Below are 25,193 nucleotides of genomic sequence, written 5' to 3'. Positions count from 1 at the left end.
CCAGGAATAACTACTACAGAACCACTAGAATAACTAAAACTAGAATATTAGTTTTCAACTTTGAATCCCCTTGATACTATTAATTTAAAAATATTGAACATACAGAAAAACAAAATGCAATAATCTGTTCACACATGATTACTATGCCACTTGCGAGCACACAATTCATTTAGTCAAAGAACCCTTCTCCAATTCAGAGAAAAGCCTCCACTCAACAAGTCTGCTGCTCTTCCCCTGCAAGACACAAGCAATAGCTGCAAGGCATGTCCCCCATCCCCTCTGCCTGTCACAGAGCACCCCCAACTACAGCAGTCAGAGCCTGGCTTTTTGTGGCAGCCGGTGAGGCGCAGGAGGGCACGTCTGGTAGTTTTGCTGACAGGAGCTCACTGCTGCTGCAGGCGGGAGGTGTGGTAGGGGTGGCATGCCAGCTGCTGCCACCAGACTGGGATGGGATGGGAACAGCAAGGATCTGGCTTTGTCAGCTGTTGTACAGGCCTACTGCAATTTACATGGGAATTATATGAACTTATGTAGTCCATTTATAGACATGCTGATTAAGTTTGGGAGCAATCACTTTGAACTATCTGCCAAGAGCAAAAACTATTCCTTTGTGTGTTGTCAGCCTTAAGGAACTCAATCTGGAACTATTTTACCAATCTTTTAGATGCCTGAGTTTAATACAGAGATTAGAGAGGGTGAAGTTAGGGCAGAGCTGACTCCAACTGCCAAACTGTTTGAAGAAGGGAATTGTGAGTTAGCTTTGATCCAACACACATTTGAAATATATACAGTTACATCTAACACCAGCTGGGTACAGCCAAAAAAGGACCTCATTTACCATATACCAATCTCAATGTAAATTAAAAATAGCATAGTACTCTTTAAATTGCACTTGCTGATCATACTCCCTCACCCCTCTCTCTCTCGCCTCCCCACCCTGGCCCTTCACAGTCTAGGGGCAGCTGGAGCACGGCTCATCATAGTCCCTTCAATCCTCTCCCGCAAGCAAAGCGAGATACTCCAGAGGCCAGATATCCTGCTTGCACTTGGATTGCCCCTCACTTCCAAGGAATACTTCTACAGAAAATTGTGATAAACAGGAAAAAATACATTTAAGAATTATGTAACAGTTTGTGTTTAATAAGAGAACCGGACAATTACTGTGTGGAAATTCCCTCTCTTGACCTTTACAAGGTGAAAGGTGGAGGCAGCAGAGGTCAGGGAGTACCAAATGTCATTGTGCTAGCTAAGGATTTATGTAATTAGATACATCTGGAGGAAAGGATTAACTCAATGTCATGATACAGCCTGAATCAACTTTGCTAGTTAAACTGCTAGGATATCTCAGTTTATAAACTACCATGTTTGCAGGACAAACAGTGACTGACTCATCAAGGCAAATACGCATCAGGTTCAGCCTTAAACAGCAGCATAATGAAGAAAAAAAATGGAAAAAGACAAGATTGAATGTTTTTAGACTTTATGGGAGTTTGTTTCTATTGTCTGGATTATACAGCAAAAATAATTTCCATTCTATAACACCTTTTAATTTGTAGTCAACTTTAATGTCCAATTTAAAATGCTGCACTAAAGAAGCAAAGGGTTGAAAAGAGGTGCTGGCTAATGTCCAGTGTTGCAGTTTTACAGTCACTGTGTGTGCAGTGCCTTCATATCAGATGATCTCACTCTCAAAAATCTTTGTTCCCACCCTTGTACTACCTCCTCTTTTTGTCAGTAATTGATGCAGCCACATGGTGATATGTACCAGGAAACTGAACTAGTATAAAACTAACCTGGAAAAAAAGGGGATTGTAATTACAAACCCACAGTTTTATATCCTAGAGGAACTGCCACAGAATATTGCTGTAAATCTGCCAAGTCAATAATATTCATGATGATCTGCTAAGTAAGTGCTGGCTGTGAGGACTGACGTTGCCTGGGGCTACTGGAAGTCACATATCTAGTCTTCCAGAATGTCAGAACACTTTGGGAATTAAATGAGTTAAAATCATTCCTCCAACTTCTACTTTTTTTCCTTCTCATCCCTCAAGGCACTTGTGCCCTGTCCACACAACCCAGCCCCTTCCCAAGATGCCTAAGGAATGCCTAAATGGAATTACAAATGTTAGGATGTTTGAAAAAAGAAAGGAATATTCTATCAATGTTTTCTTATTTTAATCATATGACTAAGAGTTAGCTAGAGTCGGTCTTCAGCAAAACAGTTACAGTTCTTAAAGCTAAATCACAAAGTGGAACAGTATTTTTTGTTAAATTTAAATAAAAGCCAGAAAGCATTTAAGTTACCATATTATTGTCACATAAATCTTAAGCCTTCTCCTGTGTTTAACAATGTCCTTTGTTTTGCTATTCTCTCTAAATCACATAAGGGATGTGGTCCAAAAAACCTAACAATTTGCACATAGTAACACTTACAGCATGTTACAAATGGAGAGCAACAATCTCATTTTCTCTTTTAACCATTGCTGCACACTAAATATACACTGGAACAGAAAAGTTTATACAACAATATCCTGACTGGGTCTAACAGCTGCAGTAATGAACCCTTGAAAAGAGCACAGACTGACTCCTACCTGGAGACTTAAAATAATTTAGCCTTTTTACAAGTAAAACACTGGTTGGGCAGCTTTTAAACACAGGTCCTTGGAAATACTGCTCCTTTATTACCTCTCAAGTCGAACAGAAGAGGTCACTAAAGAGTCACAGCATGCCCCTCTTCTTCAAAATGGGCCAGTCATGCTGTCCTAGCCAGCCAGCTTGACCTCAGTGGCCTTCGCTCTTAGCTTTTTCCATCCTTTGTGCTCTGACTCCACCTTCTCTTGCATTTATTTCTCCTCTCCATCCTCTCAGTTATGCACTATGTTTCCCTCTGTACCTTGAAGAGTTTAATAAGGCAGGCTCTGAATACCCCAAGACCTGCCACTCCACGTTTTCCATTCAGCTGCCTCTGGCGTGAGGATAGCAGCCTCCAAAAGAGGATGTTTTGTGGCAAGAGTCAGCCCTCAAAGGACAGACTACAGCATTCAAAGAGGTCAGCATTCACAGATGGGGGACTACTTGGCAGCAACACCAGTAACCAGGAGAGCAACACATGCAGAGATTCCTGCGGCCTTCCCTTCCCTCATCTGGAAGAAAAGTTTGGAGACAGAAGTAAGGATTGCTCTGCTTTGCGGGTTGTTTTCTTTCTTTCTTTCTTTTTTAGCAGTCTTGGAAAAAAGAGTAAGAAAACAAGAACACACGCTCTTGTCAGAAGTATCCAAAATAAGAACAAAGACACAGTCCTTTCCTGATATGTTACAACACGGAAGTTCAGAGTCATGAAGAAATAAAACAGCATTGGCTAGGGTCTAGCTATCTCGCATTTAAACAATGTTTCCAGTTGAAAGAAACTGTAAACTCAATAGTTAATACTATAATCATGTATAAAGACATCTATCATAAAAAGTAATTTAAAAGTACCTCAATGAATAGAGAGGCTTAATACAGGAAAAAGTCTTTAGTAGTTCATGTGTCTAGAAGAGTACTTCTGGGCAGTGAAGGAGCTATTTTGTTGCTTAGAGTGCAAACATACACTTCGCATACCCACTATCCAGCCAGTGAATATCTACAGGTATAAGGCAGGAGTAATGGGCATGTCCATCCTATCTCATGTAGTGACTCCACACTCTCAAAAACAGGATCCAGATAACAGAAGCAGCAAAAGACTAGCTGGTGGAAACTCCAATGATTAACATTTTTTGTGCATGACAAAATGCAGTAATAAATAACAGCAACATAGTTGGTAGAACAAGTAAATCTTAGATAAGAGAATCTTATTCTGGAGCTAAGATGGGGTGAGCCCATGTTACTGTTCTGTTGCACAGGAAGGAAAGACAGATCTTCCTAAAAATCCTCCTCATCTGTAAATACGTGGGATTCAAGAGAGATCTGATCTGTATCTATATGGAACAACCTAAATGGAAAGTTGATGCCTCCATACGGTCCCTCTGGAGCTCCCTGGCATCATGGATCCCAAAGTCCTTCCAGTACAGCAGAAGCTAAGCAGGAACTCAAAGGCAGTTTATGCTGCTCAGCATGCTAATACCTCCCAGTAAGATTTCTGATCAGAAATCAGCAGTAATTATCCATCAAAACCAGGCTGGCTCTTTGCTCCATTGCCTCCAGCTTTTACAGACCATTCAGGATCCTGTTCAGAGCTCCCACACTGGGACAGGCCCACACTGAGGAAGGACATGGTTTCTCTTTCCCCTCTTTGGCAGCATAGATCTGTATTTCTAGATCTTAAAACATTGTGCCACTACATGCTGCCTGGGATTCTTCTCAGATAATCAACACTTCCCCCCTGATCCCATCCAAACAACTTGTAAACTTCCTTTTCTATTTGCATAGTAAGGAAAGTACCCTCTTCGTGAGCCAGTATCTCATGAAACTTCACTGCTGCTTTCAAACAAACATCTTTCAGCAAGCTTATCTAACCTCCCTACCTCAGCTGCTTTCATTGACATATATGAAAGCATATCCTGCTTCTTAAGAATAGTTTTAAAGTAGTTCTTAGAACAAAAATGTATTTCTTGTAATTACTAGAAGTAAATTACTTCCTTTATTATCAAACTCGTTTATAACAGTTTTAATCTCAAGAGCATGAAAAGTTAAAATTCTAGCTTTGGAATATATGTGAGCAGCTACTTTGTTACTGCTAATTTAAAGTAAATATTTGATTAACAAAAAAAAACCTTAAACCATATCTTACTGAAATGCTAAAAGGGAGTACCAAGAATTCTCAATAATAGGAATTAGTAAAAACAGCAGGATTATTCTTCTACAAATCATCAAGTGGAAAGAACTGAAGCCAGTTTGAGCTGCCCTTGTAAGAACAGGACTCAAATGCTTAAGATAATAGGAGTGAAATAAAGTTTAGACTTGTACAGGATGTGGTTTGAAGTAAGTAAGGGGTTATTTTAAGAAGAAGTCTTACCAGCATAACTACATTAGACTAAATTTTCTATATGGTAGATTTACTCTGTTCCCCAAAATCCCTATTACTATGAAAACATACACACTCACACAGTGTATGCCCTAATAATGTTATTATGGATACCTTAGCTGTAACTATGAGCATTGCATATATGAGGAAATTTCGGTATGATTTTTTTATGGCTAATACAGTCAAATATGCAAGAAGAACCATCTTCCCACTAATAATTTTTAATTTGTGAAGTCTAGATAACTCTTTGAACTTCATTGTAACATGTGCTACAAAAATGTTTCATCAGTTTCTCAAGAGGATAAGTAATAATGAGGCACTCATTCTTTTACAGTCATCACACACAAAATTCTTAATGAATATTTAACCAGCACTTACATTTTCACACTGCATCTTTCTGGGTTTTATGTGGGAAACATTGAGTCCATCAATAACAATATCAAACGGAAGTCGATTTTCCACAAATGTTTGAAAGGCTTCAAATTCCTGAAATAAATAAATAAATAAAAAACCACAGGGGAATAATAAGTGGAGTTTAACAGAAAGAGATTTCTTTCACTTTTTATTAAAAAAAGAAACAAAGCCTAAATGTCTCACTTTTCCTTCGTTGGCTACACTTCACATCTTTACTTGCATACTTCCTAAAACAACCACACCAAAAAAAAAAGAAAACAAAAAACTTTAAGCTATAAGTGTTAGAGTGGATACTTCCAATATAATTTTAAATTACATTACAACTGAAAACCAAAACTTTACAATCATCCAGATTTTTATTGTAATCCGAACTGTACACTTACATAAAGATACATGCCATAGTCATCGTTACGCAACAGCTACAGAAGAAAGCAACTTTACAAACCAGTAGACTGTGACACTACTACTAACTTTACATTTCCAAGTGTAAAATAAGCATCATACTTAGTTTCTCCGTAAGAATTCTGAAATCTCTGAATGCCAGTCAATATTTAAATAAACACTCATTTAGAAACACAGCAGTCCATCTGTGAGAAATACACAGCTTTAAGGCTAGCAAAACAATGTCAGAAACATAATGCAGTGATTGAGCAAACCAACAGCATCCATCCAGTTTTTCCAACAGAAGGAAAACCACAACTGCTTTAGGCTTGAGACCTCATAGGAGGAGAACAGAATACAAAGCTTTAATAAAATCTTCAGGAATTTCTCTCTTGATTTTTGAGAAAAGATTTAGTGTTTTTAGCAGACGCTTGCATAAGATTTCTACTTCCTGCTTCTGACTGGTTTTAATAGGCACAGGAACCCTAAGCCATCCTCATGGGCAGTGACCTGGTTTCATAAATGACCTTTCTAATAACAATTAAGACTTACTTATCAGTAACAGAGGTTTCACAGTCCAAGGCTATAAATGAACTTTCATAGGAACTCAAAACAATTGCAAATTTCATGCCTTCTGTTCAAAATTCAAGGAGTACTTTTCTAATCTTGCCTTTTCCCATGTAGCCATATGGCAACATACAAGTCTAAATAAAAAACATGCCCTCAGCACCCAAACAAATACCTATACAGCATATACAATTCTTCCTTGGAGAAAGGAATGAAAGAAAGAATTTATTTGCCCAGAAAATACATTGCTGTCGGGCAGTAACAAATGATTACCAACTTGAGTCAGAATGCTTACGACTTTATACTAGGAAAAGGGCTACTTGTATTAAGAGTACAAACCAACCAAGTGAGATAAGATGTTAAAATTTCACGCACAATTTCCAAGGGAACAGAGGCATACTGGTCAAAAGCACACTGAAGAGAACACAGACAACTCGGGGCTTAGTCTAGCACTACCAGAATTAATTGCCTTTTATGTGATCTTTCATTTCTCCATGGCTTAAATAAATGTTATTATTGAGAAAGTATAAAAAGCTGGGCAAGAAAACAAAAAGAAATTGTTGGCACTTGTGAAGTGTTTCCCCCTGCCCCAATCTCAATGTATGTTATATAGATGAATAAATATTCTCATTGCCATCTGACAGGATGGACACCGAAAGGAAGCCACTACCAAAAGCGGTGGTAGGAGGGGGAGGAGAAACAAATGCAAAACCTAACAAGGATTCCTGACTTCTGGGCTTATGCCATCCAGTGGACTTCCCCATGGTTCAAAATCAGATGAATCATCACTGTAATACTGGATGGCTGTCTGAAATGTGGGAAAGATACGGAGAAGGAAAACACATGCAGACCGAATAAAGGTAAAATAGGAGAGCTTTGAGAGAAAGATGAGTGAAAATGGGAAAGACAAAAGAAAGTGGAAGCAGATGAAAAACACATGGTAAACACTTCAATAGAGAGTTATTTTCCTAATGCCAACAAATGCCAGTATTATTTCACTTAACATGGTTACAGTCAAGTAGACATTTTTATAAGGTATAGTGTACATGGAATCTTGTCTTTAAGGCCTCAGTTCAATACAAAACAAACACTTTGTGGAGAATTTTTAAAGTGGTATTTTATTTCAAGTGACAATAGTTATAGAGCACCTCCAGAAGAGGTGGGTTTTCCCTGATGGGCAGAGTAGAGTGTTTTGTCGAGGGAACACTACAGCACGAGTTGGGGGAGCAGCAGGGGAGTTCGGTGGGTCAGCGCTCCCCTCTGCCCACTCTTTGCTTGGCTCCCTCTCCTCTCCCAGCAGGGCAGATGGAGCAGGAGCTGCCATGAGGGTCCTGCTGAGAGGCACCAGGATATGCTCAGCACCTCTCAGAAGCCAGCTCATGGCTCTCTGGAGTCTATTTTTGGAGCTGGGGAGATGCTGCAGCTTTTTCAGTGTTGTTGCCTTGGCCACTCCACCTTTCCCTGCCATCTCCTCCTGTCCATGTCTCCTACTCCATTCTCAACATGTGCCTGACAGTGTGCCCCTGCCAGCCTCTCAGATCTGCTCAATTGTTTTGCCTCACTACCAGTAAACTGTGCAATACAAGGAGAGATGGTTTGCTGGCACAGGAGACTCTTATCCACACAGGGAGTGAGGAGTTAATAGCAAAATAAGTACAGAAGACAAATGGTCAAGTTTAATTTATGTCACCAAATACAGAAGACTGCAGTGAAAAGCCTTAGACAGACTAAAAATCCCCAAGGATTGGTTCATTTTCTCCTTGCCATCCATATTTCCCCAGCAACACACGAGTGCTCCTTTCCTTTTCCAGAAAAAAAAATACATAAAGAACAATAATGAAGATCCGGGTCTGCTCCCCTGTGAGAGTTTTTGAGTCGCCATATTTCCCATCCTCTCCGGACACAGGGAAGGAAAAGGGCGAAGCCCGGGAATAATCAGCAGATTACGTCATCCAGACACAGTACAAAGGGTTACTCAAACACGCACAGACTTACACTATAAGAGTGTATTGGGTCGGACTGAGACGGAGTTAAATTTGCCCATAGCAGCCCTCATAGTGCTGTGCTCTGTACTGGTAGCTAGAAAGCTGTTGATAACACACAGTAGTGTTTTGGCTACTGCTGAGCAGTGCTCGCACAGCATCAAGGCTGTCTCTCCATCACTTCCCCCTGCCCTCGCCAGTAGGCTGGGGGTGGGCAAGATCTTGGGAGGGGACATAGCCAGGACAGCTGACCCAAACTGACCAAAGGGATATTCCATACCATACCACATCTGCTCAGCAATAAAAGCTAAGAGAAAGGAGGAGGAGGCTGGCATTCATTATTACGACGTTTGTCTTCTGGAACAACTGTTCCATGTACCAAAGCCCTACTTCCCAGGAAGTGGCTGGACATCACCTGCTGATGGGAAGTAGAGAACAAATCTTTTGTTTTCCTTTGCTTCTGCACGTGTCCTTTGCTTTTGCTTTATTAAACTGCCTTTATCTTGAACCACGAGGTTTTTTCCATCTTATTTTCTCCCCCTGCCCCCAGCCCTGTCCTGCTGAGGAAGGGAGTGACAGAGCGGTTTTGTGGGCACCTGGCGTCCAGCCAAGGTCAACCCACCACAAAGAGAGAAAATATACAATTTGAAGAATGCTGATCTTTCAAAGATCAGGATTTGTCTGGATTTTATGCACATCTTACAGCCACGGTAATAACGAGATGATTCACCCACAATTCTCTAAAGATATTTCCTTCACTAGCCAACTGTAAGAAGAAATTGAAGATCTTCGTTATAAGCCATAAATGAAGTGGAGCACAGCTGCAGCTAGGGTACAGCTGATCCAAGAGAAGCCAGACACAATCATCCAGGCAGTACAATGATGACGTGAAGGTTGGTTTAAGCAAAAAGAAGCAAGCTATTCACAGGGGCTTCCCCTTCCAAACAGAGAATGCAATGCGTGATCTACATACACCCTGGCATGTGCCGCAGGAACATTTACATGGAAACATCCTGCTGAACATGACAAGGGGCACTTCTGATGAATCCTTTCAACACACCAATAAGTAGCAAAACATCTGTCTCTCTCTCTCTCTCCCTGCCACGCCCCGCAAGTAAGAGCACCAAAACACACACAGCAAACCTTACACTGATTTCTATCTTGTTCTGACCAGGTTCATCTCACAAAGTTTCCAAGGAAAAGTCCATTCTCGCAGCCTTGGAAACACTACTCAAACTCGATTCAACAGATTTGGCAACCGAAGGGACGAAACTTTAAAAACACATTCAGCATTGCTTATTGACATGACCCTCTTAATGCTTGCAAGCCACAGAAAAGTGTTGCAATGCGGCAAGGCTGTTACCTCACTGCAAGACTTCCCACAGCAGCCAGTGCACTGCGTGCACGTGTCTCCCTGCAGCTGGAATATGCGCAACGCAGCGGGGTGCTCACCGGAGGCTCCAGTGATATCCTGTTTCACACCACATACCAAAAGCAAAGGGAATTTTAAAAAACCCACCTGATTTCATTCATTGCCTAGCTGGGAAAATAGGGGAATGCCAACTACGCAACCGTGAGTAATGATTCACTGCACCTTCTACTAAGAAAACTTATCTTTGCAAATGAACACCACACTGACTAAATCGATTTGGAAGAAAGAGCCAGCCATAACAAACCCATGATGGAATTTACCTTGACGTGAAGAATTAAAGACATTTAAAATAATTTTTTGTTTAACCACTAGCACGTGCGTGGCTCAATTCCATTCACATCTCGGCAAAAGCACAACACAGTCTCGCATTTTTTGGTACTCCACACCAGCTGAATGACTCACGCACTATTTCACCATCATTTTATGGTATGTAGTGGTGCTGCCACAGAAAGAGGTGTTTCTACCTTCTCCCCTCCCTCAGCCATTCATTCTTAGCCTTGCCCCCTCTACCTACACACACACGTTTTTTGGCACAAGGAGAATGACTGACATGGATGAAGAACTGAGCCACCATGAACTGAGCCAATTAACAGTCTTAGCCTGCACCAGGCTGTTCAGGTCAGAGCACAGAGGTTTGTCCTGGCATGAAAATTCAGCCAGGACATGGAATAGGAATGAGACTGGTAGCAAGGGAGACTACTGGGATCACCTTTTCCCACAGGTAGCCCAGACTATGCTAACTTACTGGACTGTGAAACTACAACATTTTATGGATTTCTCTCTCAACCTGAGGTATTGCAGCAAAACAATAGATAGAGGTTGGTTTTAAAAAACAGAAGTATAGGAATTATTGTTTGAAAAAGAAAGAAAAAAGATTGGGTTTGCTATTTTAAACATTCATTTAAAAATAATTTAAAAAAAAGTGTGACCTCAGACTTCAAAAGTCTGGCTTACACAGCCAATAATATTTGAAATAGCAGTAGTAATAAATCCAAAAATAGGACTTTTCTGTAAAAGTATTAACACTATTTCAACTTCTGTAAATACATTTATAGACAGAAATGTATGTTTTTCTTCCAATACCAGAGCACAAACTCAAAAGCACAACAAAAATGAGGGGAGGAATTAATTATTATTGTTTACAGATCTACTACATTAAATATGGTAACATAGAAATAAACATCACAATTGAAGACAAAACAAAGAAAACATAGCTAAGCAAGCATGTCCTTTGATAAGAGCAATGAGAGTAATTAAAATTAGTATTTTGAAATAATTTTAACATCTATAACAGATCTAAGTATATGACAAGTTTCAGATCACAGAAAGGTTAGATCACTTGAGCATTTTTCTCCTCAAGTCTAAATAGGAAATATGTTGGCAACTAGAAATAAAATAATGGTATTGCTCAAATTCTGCAACAATCCAAAATGTCTACTGATCTAAATGCCAAACCCCAAAGTAATATAACATACAAAGGAGATAAATGAGCAAATCCATAGAGAACTTTTAAGTACAAGAAAGGCTATTATGTTCATGCCAACACATGAAATTTGAAAAGAAAAGAAAAAAAGAAAAGAAAAAAGAAAAAACCCTACCAAAACCTATTAAAATCACTGCAGGAAAGGCTGCCTGTCACTTCTTCTAAACAATAAAGTTTATGCTCACTCATCAGGAATGGTGGAGAGACGCTAAAGTCAAATAAAAAAGTGCAAAACTACGGTATTCAACATATATTGTTTCCAGAAGCATTCACAACAGTTTAAGCTTTGTACAACTGAAAAAGCAGTGCTTCCCCTCTCCATATTAAGTGGCAACATACTAAAGTGCAAGGAAAGAGCAAAGTCTAATTAACAGAATATTATACTGCACTTAAGTATTATGTAACTCTACCCTAAGTATCAAATGATGTTTTTCAACACTGTAAGACCAGCTTTTAGAGAAGTGAAAACATTCACTTTCTAACAGTTTCATAAAATAAAAAGTGATGGGGGTTGCTTTCTTTTCAGCAATGTTTCTTGGTATCAGAAGAAAAACACAGGAATGAGATTTAGAGTGTGAGAAATAAAATTCAGCTGTCAAACTGAAATCCAGCCAATTTTTTTTAAGGCGCCTTGTTCAAGCACTCTTAAATCTGTTTGTTGCTATGCCTGAAGGGTTTGAATATTTCCCCCCCAGTTTCAAAGCTTGGAAATCCCCTTCAAACCCTCATGAGCAGGAAGGCTTTTCTCAGTATTGTGTATTGGTATCACTATGTACTCTGGATTGCATACAATTTGTTTGCCCTCTGTTACATGCTTCTAAAGTTAACAAATAATCCAGGAGTCAAACTCCTGTGGCTGTAGCTTTCAGAGATACCGTCACAAACAGGAAAGTGCTTGGAGGCGCATTGACAACCTGGCTGAGATGTGCTGTGTTGCCTGTTCATAGTCCTCCATCAACAGCAGGCAGTGTTCTCGTGGGACTTGTTCCTGCCTGCCTATATCAGGCAGCAGAGGGTCAGTCACGAGGCCAGTGCAAAACTTGGACCTCAACAATCCAGGCAGTGCACTTCTGAAACGTCCTTCGTGAGCACACTTAACATGGAGGGAGGAACAAGCAGTTTGTGCTGCTGTCCTCAGTGGAAAAATGCCCTCATCTTTGCAAGGCTGCCATCCTAAGTACAAGAGTATAGAAATGGACCATACCAAGCTTTCTTTTAAAACAAACAAACAAAAAAAACTTGCAAAGGCAGAGATATTTTGAATTCACAGTGCTTTCAAAATTGTAAATGTTATTTTGGAACCTTTTCGTCTTAAGGCAAACCACCTAACAGAATGCTAAACAAGGAAAAGATTGACTTGAATGCTTGAATACAATGTAACGGGCATTACAGAAAGACAGTGGAATAATATAAAAGCAATGAATCATGAACTTGATAGAAAAGACACCGTCCCAAGTAAGTGAGGCAGACTTGCACTTAATTATAGACAGACCATAATATCCATGTGAAAAAATGCTACATGAATATCAGACAGCCGGATATACCTCCATGCTGCTTTCGCTGCTATGCTGCTACAAATGTTTGAAGCAAAACTGAACAAGGAACTGATCCAGCTGAAAAAACACCCACAAGAAAACAAAACATTATTATCTGGGTTTGTGCCCTGCTTACCATGGAGCTGTGCTCCCTTGTTTCCTGGCACACTTGCAGGGGCCAAAGGGGGCAGGAATGAACAGCTGGCAGGGTGGTAAGGCTAGTTATGCTAGTTTAAAAATCACACTGCCACCAAATGCGTATGCTAACTAATATTTGCAATCTCAAGAGAAACAGCAACTGTTCTGGGACAGAGAATGGCACCACACGTTCTACCCCTATTTTAATATTTCTAGAAACAATCCAGAGACTTATAAACCTATGCACCCAGCATCTGTACACTGTAATATGGTTGAACCAATCACTAAAAATTGTGCAAACCCTCTGGAATAATATGATCTGGTAGAGTTTAATGTGCACACCTTTTGCAAAAGAGTATCTCTAAAAATTCTTTCCTTGTGTCAATGAAAATGTAGGTAAAATAGAACCAGATGGCATTAATTAGATTTTCAAAAAACCTGACACAAGACTTCATAACAAGCTACTAAAACACTGAACTAGTTATAGCATTTAAAAAAGGCAGAATAGAAAAAACAAAGGGACATGCTAAAAAATTAGCAGCACCTTTCAAAGTTCTATACTAATTCCCATATATATGAAATATTTTACAAATATTTAAGAAAGGGAATGGCACAGAAGCAGCCACACCAATGATGAATACAAAACCAAATTAAATTTAGCATCAGAAAGATGAAACAATGCACACTACAGGAAAAAAGTACGCTTACATTCTACAGATTTATGGAGGAACTGTATCAACTTAAAGGATCATCATAGTATAATAAAAACATCTGTTCAAGTTGATGTTCTAAAACAGATCTAATTTAGGAAATAAGGTATTGGATAGATAACATGAAACTATTATAACTTCTTAAGTAATTCTAATTATCATAAATTATAATGAAGCCCTATATTAGACAATTCCACACAGGCCTCTGCAGCATCAGAAGAATCTGGTTTTGACCACAGCTGGAGACCAGCTCCTTGACTTAGAAGAATGTTTGGTAATGGACCAAAGTACCAAATGGTAAAGCACCATTCGACAATGCCAAAGTTCCAAGGGGTAACATTTCAAAGTGTCTTAAATCAACATGTGCTCATGCTAATTTTACTTTAGAAGTATTATCAAAGAACTTAGCAATATTCAGAGACAGAGAACACTTAAAAAAGGATGTTAGTGTATGTAGTCTGCATTACGTAAACATCTCTCAAGTTCCTACTTAGTGGAATGCATGAGCTGCAAGTGAAGGACTGTGTGTCCAAGAAGTTCCTGATAAAATAATCTCCTTAAAAATTAGCTACTCAGATAATTCAGATTAGTTTAATTCTTTAGTTAACAGTTACTGTTCTGACTTCACGTTTATGGTCCTGTCTGCCTCTGTGATCAACTAATGAACAGGAAAAAAGAACAACTTTATCAAGGTATGCCATTCTTAAACCTTGGTGAAATTTTTCAATTTCTTCTATTTCTCTCTCTTCTTATATGTTCTAGCTAATGTAAGGAAGATACAGATCTGAGAAAAATCACTGCCATCAGCAAACCATGTTTGTATTTTGCTTAGCAAGATCTTCAGACGATCTACAGTGGAAACAAGTTAAGGTTAGCAACTGTATTTTAACCAAACAACTGGTGTTCAAAAAAATAAGATTAGAACCAGAGTTTTCTTACTTGATTGCACTAACTGGAATATGAAGAATGTATCATATTAGAAGATTTTCCAAATAGAGAGGTGACAAAGTTGTAGTTTAAAAAGGCTGTGGAGGACAATGAAACAGGTTTAGACAGTGGATTGGAAGAAAGGAGCATTCTTGTGTTGCAGGGTGGCCTAATTTTGCTGCACCATTTGATGCCAAAGGAGACCAAGTGACCTGAACAAAGTCCCAACTCACTCCTTGCTATACAAATCAAGGAAAGGAAGACTGTGGACCACCCCAGAAGATTTGACCCACCCCCCAAGAAAGATTCTCTAACACTGAGGTAATTGAGGGAAAGAAATATGTGCCAAATTTATGTTTTCATCTAGATCTATTTCTTGCTGCTAAGGAAGCAGCTTAGTCTTTCATCCTCCTGCCAAAAGACTCTCTGTGCTCCTGTTTGATTCCATTATCAGGAGCCTCTGGGGTAAGGGAAGATGCAAAAGAAACCTTAGAAAAATTCCAACTGCCTTTGTCTCTCACCACCCATTTCCCATTCGGTCTCTCCTCTTCACCTCCTTTTCCTTCCTTCCAGAAGTTCCCTCCCCTCTAGCAGATCATATCACAAAAAGAGTGTAACGCCAACCCTGAATTAAATGGAGGCAGGAGGACAGAAAGTAAGCAGGATAAAGGCTGCAGCTTGGGCTGCAGTGCTCTCAGACTCTGTCTGGACACTCTACTACTGCAATTGTCTCAACACCCACCATAAGCCATTACCCGTCTTTATTCTGTGCTTACTAGACCTACAAGATTCAGTAGTGGATCAAGCTCTGAGGCTAGTGTTCTTTCTAATCCCCAAACTAACCCTAGTTCTAGCCAAAACACTGCAACTGAAACAAGCCCACAGCTAACCCTCAGCCCCACTCACCAGCTCTCCTCCATCCTTGTTGATGTTACAAGACCTAGCGGCAAACCTGGGTCTTAAGGCAATGCAGGATTCTGCTCTACTGAATACTAACTCTATCCTGACTGAGTTCAGTGACCCATATTTAGCAGAGAACTGAAAAAAATGCTGTTCAACCCTATCTGCAAATGTTGTGTCTCACCTTTGTAGGTTTCTCCAGACCTATGACTGCACAGGACTCTTCATGATCCAGGAGTCTTCAGGCTTGATATCAGTGTATTTAATTATAATTGCAATGCTAACCTTATCCTTATCCACAAGTTAATGACCTTATCCTTCCCACAAGTAAAAATTAGCCACAAGGCAACAATGGGCTTAGTTGTCAATCTGCTATTCTACAAAACCTGTAGAATTGAACTGTTCAGCACTGGCCGTCCTATAATCAAACAGCAGTTAGAAGTAAGTTTTTTGATCCATGTTGTTGCAGACTAGATAACACATTTGTCCTTACTGATGCCACCTCTAATCTAATACTCTGGCCTAACCACGGCCATATTGAATGAGTGCTTCAAGTATTTTAACTCCTAAACATTAGCTCTTACCCTAGTCTTACCCATAGCCCAACACCAGAGCATACCCAAAAGGCTACCAAGAAGCCCTTCATCTCCACCAGCACTCAATCTTAATGAACTTGTAAGACTCCAACAATAACTCAAGTTCTCCAGCACTTGGTGTCCAAAACACTAATGCCCAAACACCACACTTTCAGGACTTTCTAGATTCAGCAATAACAGGCTCCTCCATCCTTGCTATCCTGAAACCCCAGCCTACCTACAATTAAGTAACTCATACCCATCCAAAAATTAGTCATAACTTGCTCATCTAAGCCAACCTCAGCATTCATCCTATTCTTGGGCCTCCTAGAGGAGAGGAAGGAAAGAAAAAAAAAAAGAAAAAAAAAAAAGCACAAGCTCAGAAGTCTCTACCGTCTTGAAGCCTCAGCTTAGCCCTAATCCTAAGCCTAACTACAGCTCACCACCCCTATATCCTTCTCCAGAACTAACAGAAAGATTTCAACCCATGCTGGCACCATCAGGATTTTCATCCTGCCAGCACGCTTCTTGCAGAAGCTAGCTCTGAATCCAGGTGCTGTCATTTTAAACCAAACCCTAGCAAAGTGACCCACCCTGACACAGAAGTGACAAGAGGACTTCCAGTCATTCCCACCTGAGAAGAAACCACAGGAACTGTTTCTGCTCAAAACAGCCCCCATCCCAGTGCAAGGGGCTTTGCAGCATTCAGCAACATGCCAAATTGTTGCTCTCCTACTGTAGAGGACAAACACTTAACTGGAAATCTGATCCCTTTGCTAAAATGTGGCACACATCTGGGAGGGAAGGAGGCACATGAACTCACGGGAGAAATTCCACTCAGCCTTCTCCTTCCTTCCATGTTTCCTCCCCTCAGAAAGTTCTTTGCTCCCTGGCAGTGACAGGGAGGAGATAACATACTTGGGAATAGAGGTAGGGGAGCTAAACAGCACAAATAGCCTGGGCTGTGGCACACACTGTGCACACGGTATCAGCTGTTTGCTGGGAAGGGGTTTTCTCCTCTTCAGCCCCTGATCTTCTCAGGAGAAACAGCAGGCCTAACTGAATTAACTAGCCTTCTCTTTCTCCCTGATCTCAGGCAAAGAAGCCATGACACCCAGGGGCAAGATGGACAGCCATAATCATGCAGGCATCTCAGGGCAGGTAAGGGTAGCTCGCCTTCGAAACAGCTCAAGTGCAGGCAATTTAGCTGACTTTGACCACAAGTTGAGAGTCAACAAAGCACGTAGAAGAATGAGAAGATCACACTGGAACTTGGGAGTGAAGGCTCTGCCAGATGGGGTTAGGGCAGACTGCATCAGACATAGTTTTCTTAAAGCTTGGAGTACATAGGTTTTTTTTGGAAGTAATAAACTACTCTGTTCAGAACAGGACTGACATATACCACACAGGGCTTTAGAGCAAATCATGGAGCTGGGAAACATGCACATGTGGAAGAAGAACCAAAGCTTTATAGAAAAGAAAAGGTATCAATCTAAAAGTAAGAGAGCTTTATTTTCAAGGCTCCTTGGAAACAGCACAACCTCATTCAGTTGCAAAAACAACACTGAGATGAATGGGTCACTTCCTCTTCCTTCTCCAGTCTCTTATATTCTAGAAGAACATGTAAAACCCCTTTACACACTTAGCCCAGACCTAGTGTGGGGACTTTACATGCCCACAAACCCATCTCTTCCTGCCTTCTTGACAGCACATACACATCTCCCATGTGCTCCCTTCCCCCTGCACAACAGTTTTTTCAGGCTTATCAGGGGTATGAAGTATCCAAGAAGGGAATGAAATTACTGCATTTGTGTATTTTAGAGAAACACCTGGGAGCAGCTGCAACATGAAAGTCATCACAGTGAAACTTGATTCTGCCTCTCAGTATATCAATTATATCAACTCAGGCTCAATGGCATAGCTCCCAATTAAATGTAGCCACAGTAAACAGGCATCCAACTGAAAACATCATATACACATTGGTACAAAAGGTGACAGTCTTGTTACAACATTTTCTTTCTACAGCAGCCTGCAAGGTTGCAGCTCACTATATTAGATCATCTTATGACATCCTAATAGACCTTTCAGTAGCTGTGCATGAAGATCTGAGTTGATGTCTATTTTTAATGTGTAACTGGTACTTCTTTATCACAGATAATCAGTTTTATAGTTCATGCAAGCCATCTTTTCAACATATTTGTAAATAGTGTTTACTACCATTCTGATGTACAAACCTAAGTTTGATTTTCTTTCCTAAAACTAATTACAGAAAAGATTATTTTTTTTTAATCACAGCACAACAGACTACTTTTGGGTGATCCTCAGCAAACCAAATTTTTGCTCCTAATTTTCTACTCCAACTGCATTTAATCTTAAGTGAGAGAAATAAAATCAAATAAAGCAATGATGCTGCTGCAAAAGACAAAAGACTACTCCTCAGTGGGGTGAAAAAAAATTCCAAATGCATTACATATTCAATTTGAAACATTGTTGGGAAAAAAATGTTTGGAGCTCAAAACAACTCAAACTGTTTCCCTGAGTAATCGTTTCATTGCAAGAAACACACATGCACTAAAGAAAACTAGTTAGGAGAAAAGAAGGAATAGAAAGCTAAAAAGTTTTCTATTTGAATTGCGGCTACTACAAAAAAGTGACTAACTGGAAAATGGAAACCCCCCCTCTCAGATGTACTTGCTTACACCCTATTTTCAGCCTCTTCACCTAGTTTCCCCTCTGGAAAACCCTGGCTGTAGGAGAAGTCACACAGTCTGGCATACCTAAAATGGGCAGCATATTTTCATCACCACACATCTGCTTTCACAGCACAAAGGCAATTAAAAAGTCCCAAATTTATTTCTGGAAACCTCTGACACATCACAACACTGTTTTGCCTCTGTCCCCACATCCATGCTCAAAATTCACTGAGGGAGCAGACTTTAAGCTGTATAGCCAACAGTAAACGCACTGGGTTCATCTCCATTTAGCCTCCTGGTGACTGCCTGCCAATAGGGAACTGGAACAAGGTCAGCCTGGAACTAGCAAGTGGGTGGCCCAGAGTGGTAAATGATGGAATTTCAGCTATCACACAGACTGCCAAAATCTACTGACATCAAAACTTACCACAGTGTATTGAGTCTTGTTGCATTAGATATCAGTCATTTGATCAATCAGGTTCTCAAACAGGGGAAACATCATTGCCTCTACTGCTCAGCTTGGGCGTGAATTGTCCTGTTACCCAGAACTCCGTTCCTAAATCTCCCTGCCTTCAACTGGTACTGCTAATTTAGCCCTGTGTACTTGACAAATTTGAAATTTTCAAGCCAGCAGTCACCACAGGGAACAGAAATGAAGCTTCACAGACTAGCCAGTTAACTGGTTAAGGAATTAAAAGTTTTGTTGTTGTTGCTTTCTTTAATAAACCAAGCTCAACCATAATTTTCACAAAGGCTTTTAGAGAACATATAAAGTTAGTTGTACAGTGTACAATAAACCACATCCTTTTGTTTATCTTACAATATTATAGAACACCAGTACCCATTAAAGACTTAAAATTGTGATTGTATTTTTAAGCATAATTTCACTCCCCTGTACAATTTGCAGCTAGATCAGCTAAAAGTCCTGAACTGAGAAGAAAAACCTGTGTGGAAATTAGATGTCTGAACAACAGACTTCATTGTCGTGGTTTAACCCCAGCCAGCAACTAAACACCACGCAGCCGCTCACTCACTCCGCCCCACCCAGTGGGATGGGGGAGAAAATCAGGAAAAGAAGCAAAACCCGTGGGTTGAGATAAGAACGGTTTAATAGAACAGAAAAGAAGAAACTAATAATGATAATGATAACACTCATAAAATGACAACAGAAATAATGAAAGGATTGGAATGTACAAATGATGCGCAGTGCAATTGCTCACCACCCGCCGACCGACACCCCGCCAGTCCCCGAGCGGCGAATCCCTGCCCCCACTTCCCAGTTCCTATACTAGATGGGACGTCACATGGTATGGAATACACCGTTGGCCAGTTTGGGTCAGGTGCCCTGGCTGTGTCCTGTGCCAACTTCTTGTGCCCCTCCAGCTTTCTCACTGGCTGGGCATGAGAAGCTGAAAAATCCTTGACATTAGTCTAAACACTACTGAGCAACAACTGAAAACATCAGTGTTATCAACATTCTTCACATACTGAACTCAAAACAGAGCACTGTACCAGCTACTAGGAAGACAGTTAACTCTATCCCAGCTGAAACCAGGACATTCATGTACTACAAGTACCCCAACACTAACTGTTTCAAGTTTCTACGACTGTTACACATGTGCAAGGTCTGTGTCTGCAGAAAGCCTGAAGAATTAGATCTGGTGTCCTCTTCCATATTTTCAGAACTGGTGCAGAACTGATGTGCCAGCTGCAGCAAAATGACATCAATACTTACAAAAGCAAAGCAAAACCACCCTGAGATGTCGCGTGGGCTCCATCTAGCGGAGCTCAGCTTCATTCTGTATCACTATTGCTGAACCACTGATATCCACACAAAATGAGTAAGAAATAGAACTGCAATATATTATAGTGTCTGGGAATTATGCCCTCTCATATGTTTACAATGACCTTTGAAAAGCTTGATACTTCTGATGTATAATGAAAGCGTATCTTTAAAATTGAGGGGTAGTTGGTTGGTTGGTGGGTTGTGAAAGTTGAGTGAACAAAGTGATAATCGGTTCTTTATTGTTTCTGGCAAACAGCTGCCCAACTGAAAAATCAAGTATTCAGCACATAAATGTAAGCTTTAGATACAATACTGAACTTAAGAAACACTAGGACTTCTACTTTTTTGCAAGCTCGAAATACTAGATGTCTTATTTTGTTCTAGTTACTGCATTTTATTCCATACTTAAAATTTAGCTTTTGAAGGATTAGAAGATTTCCATAGTTTTTACATTTTTAATATAAAAAAAAAAATTAATTATTTCAGTATCCATTAACAGCTGACTGAAAATATAAGAACAAAGACAATATGAAAGAGGTCAAGACTTAGACCCATTTTATAAACACAACTGAAAAAGATACACAGCATACTTCAGTATCTAATGGCCTATCAATGTTTAAAGCAAAGAAAAAAAGATTTGTGGTGTTTTCAAAGTACCTGAACATTAATTGCATATTACCCTCCTAACCTGACAGCGTGCAAGACCTACCTGTGGGCTTGTCTTTCTAAAAGTGTCAGTTCCATGTATCACGTCCCTTATTATTCTTTCTCTGAGATTATTATACTCCTCCTCGGTGAGGTCGCTATCCTCCAGCTGATGGTTGCAAACTGGGCACTGTCCGCTGTAATAACAGTGAAAGAAGAAAACAAAAGGATAAAGGCTTTTACATAAGAAATACCTTAAATTTTATTAACTTATTGAGTGTCTGTGTATTAGCACAAGTCTTTACAAGAACTCCAGCACAGTACAATCATCAGAAAATTTGTTGTACTCTTTCTGGGATGCATCCAAAACCTTCTAAAGTCACTAGAAATATTTCTATGTGATTTAGTGGTATCAGGACCAAAGATTTAACTCTAGAGATGTTTGAGGATTTAGGACTAGAACGCTGCATAAGAGGATGGAGAAAAAAAAAAGAGTATTTAAATATTCACCAGCATTTATTTATGCCTTGAGAGATCAGAGTTCAACTCTCAGCATTACCACAAATTTCCACATCTCTAATACTTGGAAGTTTTCCTACTAACTAGGAAAGTCACCATGGGTACATACAGCCCAGATCTCAATGTGGGAAGGTGACATAGTTGCACTGGCCTGGCCGGAACATATGAAGTAGCTGTAGCCATAGTAGTTGAAGCTAGCAGGCAGGCCACAGAGCCTTCGTCTAGCTATAAATCCACTCCAAAGCGTTACAACAAGAAAATGAACCAGTGAAATACTCCACTATTGTGCCACTGACTGCTCCTACAAAAAAGACAAGCTATCTGTGCCTGGTTTATCAAGGTTTGGAATAACCAAACCTGTCACAGGTGTGGGAATAACCCTGCTCAAAAGAAGGAAAAAAAGAAAAAGAAGGAAAGAAAAGGTAACATAAATCTGCTGTATGGTTGGAAAAGCAAATAACGAGTGAGACTGCCTTCTTTGTGCTGCTTGTCTTTTGCTATCAGAGTTCCCCTTATTTCTAGGCTAACACTGTTTGTTCAGATCTCTCCAAGGTGGTCAAAGTGAACAGACTGAAAGCAGAATGTGACTAAAACAGAAATAGTTTGCTTTGAAAGCCCTCAGCAATACTAAGTCACACTGGCACTGCATGTCTGTACAATGCCCAATTTCACCAGAGATTTTCTAATATCAAGCTGACTGCACCCAAACAGAAAGCAGCTTTACATTGCTATCTCCTGGTGACTAATCACTACTTGTTTCTTTATTGCTAAGAAACTTCTGTTCCTGTTCTGTAGCATGGGCTAAATATCATCACATGGATCTAGGAATGCAGATTGCTACAGATGAAAAAGCTCTGCAGCTACAGTCAACCAATGCCAACATTTAGCGTTCATTTTGCAGAGCCAGAAACCCCACTCCATCATGCAGCTGTTTCAGGGATTGTATGACTGCATGCAGCAATGGGACAGTTTCCTTTATCGTTCACATTGTCCACTTCACAGTACTCTTAGTTTCCCTGTTGCAGGGCCAGCAGCTATAGTAACAATTGTGGTTCTGCAAATCCCAAATCATACATTGTTTTGTCTCTGACACACACAAGAACTCTCCACTGATCTGCCCATGCATATTTTTAATGCTAAGAGAATACAAAGAGATTGAAAATCCATCATAAAAGATTACAGAATAGAACAATAGGGGATGTGAAAAAACAGACCTCAAACTCTTTAATTTCCTCAAGAAGAGTGCTGGCATATCATAGCAGATCCTGAAAAATTTTCCAGAACAGCATGAAGGAGGCAATGCTACAGAGAACACACAGATCGGTGCCAGCCAAGAGGCACAACTTTTTGTGTAAAGTGTTGCAAAAACTCCCCAGCACTGGGAAAGGCAATCAAAACAAACCACAGCCACAAGAACTATGTCAACTGCTATGAGTCAGGTTTTTGTTCCTACAGCCTGCTAGCACAGCACGCACATAATTCCAAGATGCAAAACAAGACAGGCCTAACTTCCGTGGCCACCTCTGGATTTTTGTATGATCTCCCAGAACTCCATCTTAAGAGAAAGAACAAACATCTTTTTCTTTTAATATCTAGCCTTTTCTGTTGTTTCATGTCCCACAGTCACAACCTCTGCTCTAACACACAGTCTGAAGGAAATCAAACTGGAACTGTCATCACTTCCATGTCCCATTTTTTCATTCTTTTCTTTCCTAGTTGTCTCTCCTGTTAGCCCCTGTAAACTAAACACACAATCAACACAATGCACAGCTCCATACACAGGTCAAAAATGTATGTCATGCATCACTACCATGAACCTCTGGGTCCACCACAAAACCAGCATGTAAGGTGGGGTAACAGCGGAGAACTGAGACAAAACAACCTGCATTTCTGTGCTTGAATTGTGAACTACATTAACCTTTTTTTTTCCCCCCTAAAAAACTTATCTGAAAGTTTTGCAGATGTACTTTCTAAAGACAAACCAATGAGCTACAAATATACACAGACTCCATGGGTACACTTCTTGACTTGCATCTCTGATTGTGGGTTAAACCTAGAAATTTTTCCAAGCTTAACTTACCAATAACTACATGAAAAGGGAAAAAGAAACGGTCAGATAGGACATTAACATACACTAAGGAAATTCACAGTCAGTCATGTCTGTTCTCAAGCACTTCTGCCAAGAATATCAGACATGAGATCCAGCTTGCACCTTCATCACCAGACTGGACACTCCAGCCATGGTACCAAGAAAATAAGTAGAATCTAGTAGCTTCTTCAGCAGGCAATAAAATGATGCTTAGTCTGAATGGGTCTTTAGTTCTTCCTGGCTGACGAACAATGACTTTTTTGCCACTTGCTCCCACTTAAGCTTCTCTTATATGCAGGATATGTTGTTGATGTTTCACATTTTTCCTTTCTATCAGTCTCTGTTCAGAAGCCTATATTCACCCAGCTGGACATAGTTTGAACTGAAGGAGTAACCGTTCTTCTCTAAATCCATCCAAATATCTTATTTTCACAAGCACAATCCCAGAATTGAATTGTAGGATTTGAGCTTTAAGTGTTAAAATAGAATGAGTTATTTTCCCCTGGCTGTCTCCACAGAGATATCCTAGAGATGCCAAAGCTAAGTCGTTGTAATTTTCTAAAACCATGGCAATCAGAAATGTTAAATTCTCCCAACAATTTATGTCTAGTATACATTAATGCACATACCATAAGCCAAGACTGCATTAATTGCAATGCTGACAGTGCATTTACTAAATCAAAAAAAGTTATGCATGGAATCCCAACAATGGACATTCACTGTTGCATACAACCAATACACTCCAGTTGCTCAACACACTGTGGCCACTGCAGGCTTAGCCTACATATTAATGTAAGCAATGCGACTGGCTGCTCATATAGCTGTAAAGTTACCATTAAATACATCTAACAGCATTAAGGAACTTCACAGTTTGGCAACAGAGAAGAAAGGCCTAATGAACTGTTATGAGACTATTTCAAAATCATTAAGCCTGAAGTTTAAGGACCTGTCCCATAGTTAACTTGGATCCTTCTGCAACGACCACTTTCAGATCATTTGAAAAAAACAAACCTCCCCATACCCAAACAAATCAATCCACTCCAACCACCTATCAACAACCAAAGCTTCTGAAGCCAGCTTCTTCTTGTGAATTCTCAATGTGGATTTCCAAAGGAAGCAGAGGCAAAACAGGCAGAAGAAACACTCAGCATCTTGCAAGACTGGACCCTTAGTCTAACTGCTGCTTTTTTGCAACCATATCTTTAAAATTACCTTGCAATTTTTATAACTTCTCATTGATCATTTCAAGATTTCATGCCAAGAAATTCCCACACAGAAGGCCTTCACCTCTGTAGGATACATAGCTCTCCTCACAGATAATTGACCACTTAACTGCTTTTTTGAGGGACTTTTCTGAGATAGACTTGGAGTATCATGGCACCTATGCATCAAGCATGAAGTCAGACATGCTGCAG

General features: G+C 40.0%; 1 protein-coding gene and 1 long non-coding RNA gene across 6 annotated transcripts in view; one reads left to right on the top strand and one right to left on the bottom strand.

Annotated features, from left to right (window-relative positions):
* Positions 1–25,193, bottom strand: part of PRORP (protein only RNase P catalytic subunit) — a 54,326-nt gene that overhangs the window by 22,943 nt on the left and 6,190 nt on the right. For all 5 annotated transcript variants that reach the window (XM_052782615.1, XM_052782614.1, XM_052782616.1 and 2 more), the window contains exons 4-5: positions 21,235–21,367; positions 5,381–5,488 (exon numbers count right to left, since the gene is read on the bottom strand). In XM_052782615.1, the coding sequence (XP_052638575.1) occupies positions 5,381–5,488; positions 21,235–21,367 (241 nt within the window). The remainder of the gene's footprint in view (positions 1–5,380; positions 5,489–21,234; positions 21,368–25,193) is intronic.
* On the top strand, positions 14,205–16,246 carry LOC128139760 (uncharacterized). The gene is made up of 3 exons (XR_008234503.1): positions 14,205–14,336; positions 14,735–14,892; positions 15,664–16,246. It is a non-coding gene; the product is annotated as an uncharacterized LOC128139760 (long non-coding RNA).

The sequence above is a fragment of the Harpia harpyja genome, chromosome 3 (assembly GCF_026419915.1).
Source record: "Harpia harpyja isolate bHarHar1 chromosome 3, bHarHar1 primary haplotype, whole genome shotgun sequence".
In the NCBI taxonomy this organism is placed as follows: Eukaryota; Metazoa; Chordata; class Aves; order Accipitriformes; family Accipitridae; genus Harpia; species Harpia harpyja.
The sequence above is the reverse complement of the archived record's forward strand: the minus strand, read 5'-3'. Positions and strand labels throughout refer to the sequence as shown.